Source organism: Pseudorasbora parva, chromosome 21 (assembly GCF_024679245.1).
Source record: "Pseudorasbora parva isolate DD20220531a chromosome 21, ASM2467924v1, whole genome shotgun sequence".
Taxonomy (NCBI): domain Eukaryota; kingdom Metazoa; phylum Chordata; class Actinopteri; order Cypriniformes; family Gobionidae; genus Pseudorasbora; species Pseudorasbora parva.
Window position 1 is genome coordinate 17262345 of NC_090192.1, and position 12740 is coordinate 17275084.

Consider the following 12740-nt stretch of genomic DNA (forward strand, 5'->3'; position numbering starts at 1 on the left):
TTCTCACAGCGTTTCGACGCAGCGTCTCATTCCCTCAGGGAACTAGGGTTACATACGTAACCTGAGACGTTTTGTGTAAACAATGAGCGACGTACACACGTGAGAGATCCACTTCTGGCGCTTTCCAGACTGCGCCTGCGCAGACTAAAGCCAGAACGTGCAAATGTCACAATAGGAAACACGCACGTGCGCCCTCGGATCAGTCGGACGTAGTGGTTGTAGTGATTTTTACTTTTGTCCACCCAAGGACACTAAGTAAGAGAGTGATTGGTACTCACGTCACCGCTGACGTTGTGAATTTGGTTCACACGTCACTTAAGGTGTGGTTATGAGTACATCAGATGACCACCTTCCCCCCTCTTAGTTTGGGACACTAGTCAAGGCCTTTTACCTTGGCTGTATGAGAACACTCCGCACAGGGGGCTGCCCAGTCATTTTTAATGAACGTAAAGGTGGGAGAGTTGGTCAGCTGATTTATCTGAAAGATTGGTGAGATTTCTAACTTGTAGAGCCTTCTCTGCTTTATCAGCACAAGGAAGACACAATTGTAATAAAATAGATTTTATTAACAAAAGATAAACAGAACAATTAACACAGCTACTAAATGAATACAATGAATGATAAAGGAATAAAGTGCATAAAATGCATAAAATACATGTGAGTAAATTAAGTGTGGCTATAGAAGAGCTACGTTATCTTATGGAAAGATAAACTGTTGTTTCTCTGAAATTAAGGTGAAGAACCTTATTATGCATTAAAGAAATAAACGAAAGATTATTTGTTATGAACTAGCATCAGTTATATTACCTCTAATGTAAATTAGAAAATCATATACTGATAATATACAACAATCCCAAGGTCTCTAGAAAGAGGTTTGGTAAAGTGATATTTACGTTCCACGTGGTTGAGTAAGCAGTCCGATGATGATGACTTCTTCCAATGGTTTTGCTGGGAGACAATGCAGTGAAGAAAGGAGCTGGAATCTGTTTCAACAGCCTTGAACACAAAGGTCTGTGGGATGCTGATCTCCTGGGGCACCAAAGGGTCCTAAAATCTGGAACACGCAGATGAGGCCCTGAAGTAGGTGCAGAAGGTCCTTAATCTGGAACACGCAGACGAAGGAACCTTGAAGTGAAGGTTTGCTCTCCTGAGCTTAACCTTGTTGCAAATGTCTCTGTGTGTCTTCTGCCTCTTTGGACCAGACACCCAGAAGTTGGTCAATCTGCTCTGGTCTCTTTAGCATGGAGACTCGGGACGTGCTGTAGTCGTCTCGCTGGACTAAAACTCTGAACGTAGTGTTGGTGTCTCTTTCCCCACAGGCTGGAGGCTCAGAACGTTGTCGTATCTGTCACTGCCTCACAAACTGTAGATTCAGATCCTCGGATCTTGTGTTGTCTCTTTGGTTAAACCGAAGGCTCAGAACTTGGTTGCTCTGTCACAGTCTAATCCTCGGCGGACAGACTCAGAACTTGGTGAACAGTTTGTCTCTCGGATGAGGAGACTCAGAACTTGGTGAACTGTTTGTCTCTCAGATGTGGAGACTCAGAACCTGATTGCTCTGTCACAGTCTAATCCTCGGCAGACAGACTCAGAACAAGGAGTGTCTATTGAAAAGGGTACCTTTATCCTTTTCCGAATAGGAGGAGATTGCAATTTGGCGCTTCTCCATTCCAGTGTTGCTATTGGCTTCTGGCATCAGAGAGGGCACAGTGTGGCCCACCCTTCTTTCCCCTGTGGAACTCATTTGCATACTGTACACAGTTAGAAGTCTTTAAAGGGTCTTTAAAGTTCATCAATGCATTTCTCACTTTCCAAACCACCATCAGAATACCCTTGGCAATATACTAAAACAAATATACACCAAACATGATGGAAAAAGATTGAGCTGTCATGTGTTCATTCATTTGTTCATTAACAGCTGAATTTGTGGAAGATGTTGCATTACAAATAGCTGTCACTGAGAATACTTATTTCTCTGAATAAGTATGAGATGGATATGTGTAGTTTACATCAGACTTAAGGTTTCCAAAATAGTTGTGAATGGATTTGGATGGATCAGTTTTGGTCTTTCTTTGTTTCACCCACTACTGCTGAGGTCCCGAGGAATGTTTATGGCCGTCACAAATCAGGACATTAGGGATCCATCTCTAGATGGGTGAAGGGCAGAAACTGCATGTGGACCAATGAGAAGTCCTGTCTTTCCTGGGCTTGGTACTAGAGGTCTTCTTGCCCTCAAAGAGGTGTCTGGATGTTGTCCAAGCATCTTTATCTGATGCCATTGGACATTTTGTTTGTGCTAGTCCAACAAGATCCAATCAAAATGTAGCAAACCTTTGTCCACTGTTACGGGCAAAGAGGGGCCCGGCCATAAACTGGGCCCTGGAATGTGCTGTCCACTACATGGTGTACAAGAGGTAAAAACAATATAAATACTGTTCGTTTTCTCACACAAACCGCTCGTGTACTTGTGTACTTAGGATGGGGGATTGTTTAATTGGGACTTTTCTGTGTATGCTCTTTGAGGTGGTGACCATAGACCTGCATTATGTGAGGCACAGACAAGAACGGTTTGACCTAAAATGATCAAAATTGAAACTACTGGGGAAACAAATACTTCTACATCTCAGATGCCAATGAGGTAAGCTAAAACATTTCAAAATTTAATTTCAAAGTGAACTATCCCTTTAACATATTATACTCCATCACGTCTATTGTGGTCTCAAAACTCTGGCCAGTTGATAATACCTAGAATATGTAAATCAACTGCAGGCGGTCGATCCTTTTCCTATTTAGCACCTAAATTCTGGAACAGTCTTTCTAGCATTGTTCGGGAGTCAGACACAGTCTGTCACTTTAAATCAAGACTAAAATTGCATCTCTTTACTATGGCATACACATAGATTTTTTTTAAAACTTTCATTAGTCAAATCAATTGACTGATTGTTAGGCTGCATTAACTAGGTCAGCTGGAACCGGGAACACTTCCCATAACATCGGATGTACTCGTTACATCATAAAAAGAGTGGCATCCACACTAATGTTAGTCTCTCTGTTTATCCCGAGGTTTACTGCAGTCGGCCGGATCCAGGGTGTATCCGGATCGGATGGTGGACCTGCGTCTGGACATGACCAGCTCATCCTGGAGTGTCTGCTGAGTCCGTGTCAATTGTTGTCTCCTCTGAATTTGCCTCACCGGCACGTCATCCTCCATAAACCCGCTTTCCGGCGCAATAACTCCGATCTTTCAAGTATTCATATTCTTGTGTAATCGACGCACCATTCTAAATGAACCCGTCTCTTGCGTGATACCTAAAATTCTGAATCTATCTAATATGATTTATGACTTGTCAGGGTTGGCAGAATAATAATTATACACTGTTTAATAAAAAGGCCAGAGGAGAACTGGCACCCCGACTGAGTCTAGTTTCTCCCAATGTTTTCTTTTCTCCATCATGCCCTGATGGAGTTTTGGTTCCTTGCCACTGTCGCCTTTGGCTTGGCTTGCTCAGTTGGGGACACTAAAATTATGATCCAAGTTATTCAACTAAATATACAAATTAAATGTATTAATTAGGTCATATTTCATTCTATAAACTAGCCAAATCAAACTAGCCAAATCAAATTTTGTTGCAATATTGTCCTGTTTAACACTGTGAAGCTGCTTTGAAACAATCGTCATTGTAAAAGCGCTATATAAAAATAAAAAAAATAAAAAAAAAAGATACTCAGGTGAGTATAAATAGAGCGATAATACGCGGCAGCCCTCGTGTGAAGCTCGACGAGTGTAAAGACATTCAACTCTTCCCTGTGCAACTCCTCCTGAGCAAGGACCCCGACAAGGCACTTAAGTATCATTTTCCTTTTCATTATTTGTGTTCATTTTTCTTATTTCTATCTGGGATTTTCTCTGATCTGTATTCACCATGTGCTTTCAAATCTCTACTATTACTACTAGCACTCACAAATCACGCTCTGTATGCGCGAGACTCCGCAATCCTAATAATTTGCGCAGTCTACCTAAATCCTCTTGTACTTTCCTCTCTATTCCAATTGGTCTCTGGAATTGAGAAATGGAATTGACAAAAAACTCTGAAATAGTCTATCGTCCTCCAGGTCACCTCAGTAACTAAAGCCTAGTTCAGACAGCATGATTTTCAAACTCCTCGGGTCACTGCTCTTTTCACACTGCATGACTATCTGGGGTATCATTCAGTCACTGCTGTGTTCACACTGCTTGACTGAACAAGAGGAAGAATCGCCGGACAACTCTCTCTCTCTCCAGTGTGCAAACTACGTTTCCCAACTACACGTGCGATGTGACAAGTAAACAACGCGAGATCACACGTGCATCAGACCGGATTTCTCGCGCAAGACTTGGAATTGTTATTAAAAATGATAAACTGCACAAAGTTTGCTTCAAATTGTATGTGTGCTGTTTTGTGGAGAAAAAGAAAAAAGATTATGGCGGAAGAAATTGTTGGAGAGACAGAGGGAGCCAGGATTGTGTTCTGCAAAGACAGTTTGAGGTAAATAAATAATGTTGTAATGTGCTGCTGCTGTGGCTGGATGTGCAAATGTTTGGGCTTTGTTTCTGTTAGATAGAATTGTAAATATATCTATTAAAATACTGATATTCTGCTCTATTACTCCTCCCTGAACCTCCCGCTGCCCTATATCTCACTCTTTCATTGGCTGTCGGTCATCGCCGATGTCATTTTCAGTCAGAACGCAGTTCACACAGCAGGAGTTTGAATCGCTGACAGGTCCAGATATTTAGCATGCCAAATATTGCATGGCCGTCTGCGACTCGTCGGCGATTCTCTCTGATCGCGTCTTTGATTATTCACACTGCGTGATTGTCACTCGCGTGCACGAGCACCGATTTGCCTTTGATCTTGGGCATTTGTCTGTGATTTCACAAAACCTGTCGGCGACTCAAAATTGGGGCAGAAATCGGGCAGTGTGAACTAGGCTTTAGTGGAGTAGTTAGATGTGTTACTTTCTAGCTTCCCTGAGGAAGTCACTCTGATTCTGCTTGGTTACTTCAACATCCATCTTGATAAACACCTAGCCACAGACTTGACCACTTTACTGACTTTATTTGACCTTAATTTAGTATCTACTATGGCTATTCACAAATCAGGTAACCAATTAGACGTCGTCTACACTGCTCCATGGACACTTTAGTTACTCCATTACACACCTCAGACCCCTTTCTCATCACTCTTAAAGGGGGGGTGAAATGCTGTTTCATGCATACTGATCTTTTTACACTGTTAAAGACTTGGATTCCCATACTAAACATGGACAACGTTTCAAAAGTTAAGGTGGACGTTTGATGGGAGTATTTCTTTGTCAAAAATACTACTTCCGGTTAGTCATAAGTTTCGGCAAGTTTTTTGCGATCATGCGTCCCCTTGACGTTAATGGGGGCGGAATTTCCTTGTATTGGCCGTACGGGCAATTCTACCGGAAGAGCGTGAGAGAGAGAGAGAGGGAGAGAGCGAAAGCAACAGCCTACGCCCATCAAAGCGCTGGCTCGTAGGATGCGCTGCACAGGTGATGTGCACAATTACAATGTCACCAAAAAAGTGCGTTTTTGGTTGCCAGACCAAGACAGTCCTGCACAGATTCCCCAAAAACCCCGCGTTAAGGCAACAGTGGATGTAATTTGCTTTTCGGGATCAGCAACTGAGTTGCGCGAATGTTTATATCTGTTCGCTGCATTTCGGTGCCGACTGTTTCATAAACAAGGCCCAGCTCGACGCCGGATTTTCCAATCGCCTATTGCTAAAGGATGGAGCAGTCCCAACGATAAAGGTCCCAACGTTAGAACCGCAGGCTGTGAGTAAGACTGCTTCAAGTGTCTGTGTTTTTGCCTATGCTCATCAAGTAGCCCAAACACGATCACGTATAGTTAATTGATCAATGGAGCATGCGATGTGTAGTGCGTGTACATTTGTTTAGCTGGCCACTATATGTGTAACTTTATGTTTGTGTATTGTAAAAGCACTCCAAACAACAATACACAAAGAGTGGGGAAATATGTTGAACTAAATAAGCGCGCTTCTTCATTCAAATGCGCTACTATTCCGTGTCTTTCTATGTAAACACTAACTTAGCCTGCCATGCAAAACCAGTCCGCTTACTAACGTTACAATTGTCTACACAAACCACGCGTAAACACACACACACACACACACACGTGCACAACTGCACTTCCCACATGTACACCTTCAAAGACAAAAATACGACGATATAATTCAAGTATAAATATGTAAATAACACAAGCCGCTAAGCATATTATATAGTTAGTGTATAACTTGTACCACATAGAGACGTCCTGCTCTAGTCGTTTTTGCTGCTGCTCCTGTTCAACTGCAGCCTCTGGGTCTGATTCCGGATCATAGATGTATGGCTGTATCTGATTAAAAGCCATATTTTTATTTTGAATAAAGTTTTTTTCCCGCTGTTAGGGATGACACAGCTTTACGACGCACTCGACTCAACACAATAGCAGCAGCGCGCACACGTCATTATTTAGCTCCGCTCACACGATACGCCCCCACCCGCTCGGCTTTTTTCGGAAAGACTCGGAACAGCTTATCTTTCTTATATAATTATAAAAAAAATAAAGACTTTTCGGAGATATGCAGGACGCAATGCTACTCTATAGGTACTCAAGATTGACATGACACTGACTGAAACTGAGTGTTTCACCCCCCCTTTAACCTCATACTGACTCCTGACACAACACACACTCCTACACAGATTAGCTTTCAGCGTAATCTACGCTCGCTCTCTTCCTCTCGCCTATCCACTATGGTTTCATCTTCACTCCCTCCACCTGCTCAGTTCTCAGCACTGGACACTAACAGTGCTACTGACACTCTTTGATCCACTCTAACATCCTTGACAGTTTTTGCCCCCTTTCATACAGACCAGCCCGCCCCACCCCATCTGCCCCCTGGCTGTCTGATGTTCTCCATGAACATCGCTCTGGACTCAGGGCGGCAGAGAGGAAATGGCGGAAATCTAAAAACTCTACTGACCTTACCTTGTATCAGTCTCTTCACTCTTCTTTCTCTACAAATGTCTCCACTGATAAAACAACATACTACCACAACAAAATCATCAAATTGATTTAAAATCAACAATTGCTCTGACTCTCGCACACTCTTTAAAACATTCTCCCCTCTTCTTTGTCCTCCTCCTCCCCCTCCTTCATCAACTCTTACAGCCGATGACTTTGCATCATTTTTCACAAACTAAACCTCCCTCATCAGCAACCAGTTCTCCTCACCACAAGTTGACAAGCACATTTCAACAACTAACACGAGCACGCTTCCATCCTTCTCTGCTCTCTAAGGCAGATATTTCTAAACTTATCCTTTTTTAATCACCCTACTACCTGTCTACTTGATCCTATACCCACTCACCTCTTACAGGCCATTTCTTCTTCAATCACTTCTGCACTCACTCACTATGTCAACACTTCTCTTCACACAGGAACCTTTCCCACAGCATTTAAGCAGGCTCGGGTAACCCCACTGTTTAAAAAACCCTCTCTGAATCCAGCACTTTTAGAAAGCTACAGACAGGTGTCCCTTCTGCCTTTCATTGCAAAGACACTTGAGTGAGTTGTGTTCAATCAACTCTATATGTTTCTTGAACAGAACAACCTCCTGGACAACAACCAATCTGGCTTCAAAAGTGGCCACTCGACTGAGACTGCCTTGCTCTTAGTAACTGAGGCACTGAGACTTCTGGATCTGTCTGCTGCTTTTGACACAGTTAACCACCAGATCCTCCTGTCATCTCTTAAGAAGATGACAGGAACCGCTCTCCAGTGGTTCAGGTCTTACCTCTCAGGTAGGTCCTACAGGGTGTCATGGCGAGGTGACATCATCTAGCAACTGCGGTTCCCCAAGGCTCAGTGCTTGGGTCACTTCTCTTCTCGATCTACATGTCATCATTAGGCTCTGAGTTTTTAAGTAATATTGTTCACGTTACTAAAAACTGAATGTTATATTTGTTTATTGAAGGTTTTGAAGTGTTTCTAAAGTGTTTAAAATCTGAAACAGTCACGGAAGAAATGTTAAAGGTGATAAAATATTCAATTTAACCATTTCACTAGTTCACACTTACATCAAATTAAATAGAGTAAAGATTATGCGTATTTGGCGTGCTGTCCGGGGGAGGGCGCCGGGCTCGGAATTTGGCCCGAACCCAGAGTACCCCATTTACTGGGAGCAACCTTGTTTTGGAGCGACCGATCGGAAAGTCTCTTCTGAGAGGGAAACGGCACTGCTGCAGCTGTGGAGAAAAGGTTAGCCAGAGAAACCGGGTTCTTGCGGGAGCAGAGGAAACCACACTGCTGCAGCTGTAGAGAAAAGGTTAGCCAGAGAAACCGGGCTCTTGCGGGAGCAGAGGAAACCGCACTGCTGCAGCTGTGGAGAAAAGGTTAGCCAGAGAAATTGAGCTTCTGCGGGCGCAGAGGAAACGGTACTGCTGCGGCTGTGGAGAAAAGGTTAGCCAGAGAAATTGAGCTTCTGCGGGAACAGAGGAAACGGTACTGCTGCGGCTGTGGAGAAAAGGTTAGCCAGAGAAATTGAGCTTCTGCGGGAGCAGAGGAAACCGCACTGCTGCAGCTGTGGAGAAAAGGTTAGCCAGAGAAATTGAGCTTCTGCGGGCGCAGAGGAAACGGTACTGCTGCGGCTGTGGAGAAAAGGTTAGCCAGAGAAATTGAGCTTCTGCGGGAGCAGAGGAAACGGTACTGCTGCAGCTGTGGAAAAAAGGTTAGCCAGAGAAACCGGGCTTCTGCGGGAGCAGAGGGAACGGTACTGCTGCGGCCGTGGAGAAAAGGTTAGCCAGAGAAACTGGGCTCCTGCGGGAGCAGAGGAAGCAGCACATCTGCATCTGTGGAGAAATGGTTAGCCAGAGAAACTGAGCTCCTACGGGATCAGAGGAAACAGCACTGCTGCGGCAGTGGTGAAATTAGCCAGAGAAACTGAGCTCCTGCGGGAGCAGAGGAAACAGCACTGCTGCGTCAGTGGTGAAATTAGCCAGAGAACCTGAGCTCCTGCGGGAGCAAAGGAAACAGCACTGCTGCGGCAGTGGTGAAATTAGCCAGAGAAACTGAGCTCCTGCGGGAGCAGAGGAAACAGCACTGCTGCAGCAGTGGTGAAATTAGCCAGAGAAACTGAGCTCCTGCGGGAGCAGAGGAAACAGCACTGCTGCGGGAGTGGTGAAATTAGCCAGAGCAACTGAGCTCCTGCGGGAGCAAAGGAAACAGCACTGCTGTGGCAGTGGTTAAATTAGCCAGAGAAACTGAGCTCCTGCGGGAGCAAAGGAAACAGCACTGCTGCGGCAGTGGTGAAATTAGCCAGAGAAACTGAGCTCCTGCGGGAGCAGAGGAAACAGCACTGCTGCGGCAGTGGTGAGATTAGCCAGAGAAACTGAGCTCCTGCGGGAGCAGAGGAAACAGCACTGCTGCTGCAGTGGTGAAATTAGCCAGAGAACCTGAGCTCCTGCGGGAGCAAAGGAAACAGCACTGCTGCGGCAGTGGTGAAATTAGCCAGAGAAACTGAGCTCCTGCGGGAGCAGAGGAAACAGCACTGCTGCGGCAGTGGTGAAATTAGCCAGAGAAACTGAGCTCCTGCGGGAGCAGAGGAAACAGCACTGCTGCGGCAGTGGTGAAATTAGCCAGAGCAACTGAGCTCCTGCGGGAGCAGAGGAAACAGCACTGCTGCGGCAGTGGTGAAATTAGCCAGAGAAACTGAGCTCCTGCGGGAGCAGAGGAAACAGCACTGCTGCGGCAGTGGTGAAATTAGCCAGAGAACCTGAGCTCCTGCGGGAGCACAGGAAACAGCACTGCTGTGGCAGTGGTGAAATTAGCCAGAGAAACTGAGCTCCTGCGGGAGCAGAGGAAACAGCACTGCTGTGGCAGTGGTGAAATTAGCCAGAGAAACTGAGCTCCTGCGGGAGCAGAGGAAACAGCACTGCTGCGGCAGTGGTGAAATTAGCCAGAGCAACTGAGCTCCTGCGGGAGCAGAGGAAACAGCACTGCTGCGGCAGTGGTGAAATTAGCCAGAGAAACTGAGCTCCTGCGGGAGCAGAGGAAACAGCACTGCTGCGGCAGTGGTGAAATTAGCCAGAGAATAACTGAGCTCCTGCGGGAGCAGAGGAAACAGCACTGCTGCGGCAGTGGTGAAATTAGCCAGAGAAACTGAGCTTCTGCGGGAGCAGAGGAAACAGCACTGCTGCGTCTGAGGAGAAAAGGTTAGGCAGACAAATGGAGAACCTCATTCGTATGAGGGAAACAGCGATTACCTTTAAATCTAGCATATTTTGTGTATGAGCCAATGCAGTATCCTATTAAAATAAATATCCATATTTTCCCCTGAAATTGTAATTGCCATTATTTAATACGACAATCACAATTTACATTGAATGATGTTTTGAATATAGCTTTACACTAGGGGTGTAACGATACACTTGTGTCACGAGTCGCTATAAACCATGATACTTACCTTATCAATGAACTGGACCCACAAATATTCCCCCATTGCATCATAATACATTATATTCCACATTATATAGTGGTTTAATATAGTAATGTCACTCACGCTTTCAATGCAGGCAGCATTCTCTCCCGGTCTCTATGACCCTCCTCTCCCGCTACTAATAAACTACACATATAAAAATAACCATCTAAATTGCTTTGGATAACCATACTACAAAACCAAAATGTGATCTGGTGATTTAAATGATGTTTGCACTTTCGCTATAAGGAGTGCCGCTTTAAATGATATTTGCGCTTTGACATTGAGGAGCGCCATTCCAGCAGTGCACGCGCTTCAATTGATCAGTGCAATCCGTCACAGTTCTGAACGCAAGAAAGCGTGTCAAAATGACTATTCCTAAAACTGTAAATGTTTAGCTCACCTAAAAAATTTAATTCTGCATGAACTCATGTTGTTTTCACATGGCTCGCATTAATTTGAACATGTTTACATGTTCCATGTTTACTACAATATGTGCGTTGTGTTAAATATATTCATCAAGCCATTGTGTCTCTTTAGAAGACTTAACTTTGGATTAGACACTCGATTAGTTATCTTTACAATGCTTTTATGATAGTCATTGGATCTTTTTGATACAAAGTTTGAGAAGAATGGACGGTCCCGCCACTGGCCGTCTTGATGCCTTAGCGTCAATACTTAATGATGCCCGCAGCACTAGGAATGGATTTAAATGGAGGGACAGAAATCACAGGTTTTATAAAAAACATCTTCATTTGTGTTTACAAGCTTAAATGAATCAACGCGGCTTTTAACGAAATCAAATCTTAACATCTAATCATAAACACGATTAGAAATCTGATTAGAGTTGTGCAGTCCTATACCAAAGTTAAATATAACTTTAGAGAGTGTCCCTAGATCCACGGATATCGAATGACCATGTCAAGCCAGCTTTACTCCGGTTAATTTCACCTGTAGTAAGTAAGTCTGGCCAGTAGGAAAGTACTACAAACGTTGGAATGTGAAAAAGCCTTTTGGTGAGTTACTGTGAATTTGCAGACGGTCCCTAAAGAAGCCTCAGTGGATACTTTAACTTGTTAAATTAGCTACTGCTCCTTTAAGGCGGAACGTACTCTCATCTCACTCGCTGATGAGAGGCAGTCCGTAGTAGATGAAGCGCGAGCTGTGAAAGGCGCATGGATGTGTTCTACATTTCTGTTACTCTTTGCCGTTTGTTTTTCTGTTTAGTAACGCAGTTGTCAGTGGAGTGTTTAACTGTCTCAAGTGTGCGAGGGATTTATGGTGATAATAAACCCCCTTTGAAAAGTCTGATACGTGAGTTTGCTTCAGCTGCAACCATTCGGGCCAGCTATCCGGCCTCTCAGTGTGAAGTGTGTAATACGACTCAAAGTTAATCACAATGAAGAAATCATTGTCGTTTTTAATGAGGAGTCGCTTTGACATGAATGTGCGCGATTCATTGTGAACTGCTCTGAACTGGTGTGCGAGCCCTTAGAACGCTTAGAATCTGAAACGTGAGGCTCACATTATCAGCTGGTTCCAGTGGCTGATCGTTTGGCGTAATATGCGCTTTGTAATGGCATCTTTTAATGATTTAGCTTCACCAGCAAGTAACATTATATTTAGGCTATAGTTCATCACCCACAGCATCCTTGAGTGGGTCCATGATGAACGCAATTGTCGCGTGTGAAAAGTATCTGTCTGTATTACGCAGAGGCGGCAATCGAAAGAAAGATTGATGCATGTTACAAATTATTTAAGATCATTTTCTAATTCTGTTGTAGTTTCCCCTGTAGCAAGTCTGCAGTGTGCACTTTTTACACTGTCCGAGCGCGACTCTGTCGTCATTTTATATATTTATTTATTTTCTAAAACAACCAGCTGTGAACATAGCCTTACCTTAGAACAATGATTAGACTTTAGAAGACGGAAACACGAGTGAATCGCAGCAAACACAATTACATTCAGGAAAAGCAGAATTTGTTTTACTGTGATGGAAGCGGCCGAAATGGCTTAGAATTCTGTAACGAATTTTTTTTAGCATTGTAGAATTGTTTCAAGCTGTTTGAGCGATCTATACAGCGTGGGCGGGCGAGGCGACCAGCCGGAAAAGCCATCCATGCTAAAATGAAAATGGTCAACGAAAGAAGGTAAATCAGCTGTATTTATACACCCCTCTTATCGTTGATTGGCTTG

The 12740-nt window shown here is 44.1% G+C and overlaps 1 protein-coding gene across 2 annotated transcripts in view; it reads left to right on the forward strand.

The window, feature by feature from the left end:
- The window catches only part of adprh (ADP-ribosylarginine hydrolase), a 217370-nt gene that overhangs the window by 150922 nt on the left and 53708 nt on the right, over window positions 1-12740 (forward strand). The window contains exon 7 of one of the 2 annotated variants that reach the window (XM_067430397.1): window positions 3064-3295. The exons of the other annotated variant lie outside the window; for it this stretch is intronic. Within the exon in view, the coding sequence (XP_067286498.1) occupies window positions 3064-3268 (205 nt within the window). The 3' untranslated portion in view covers window positions 3269-3295. Of the gene's footprint in view, window positions 1-3063; window positions 3296-12740 lie in introns of those variants that run through there. 2 annotated transcript variants of the gene reach the window in all.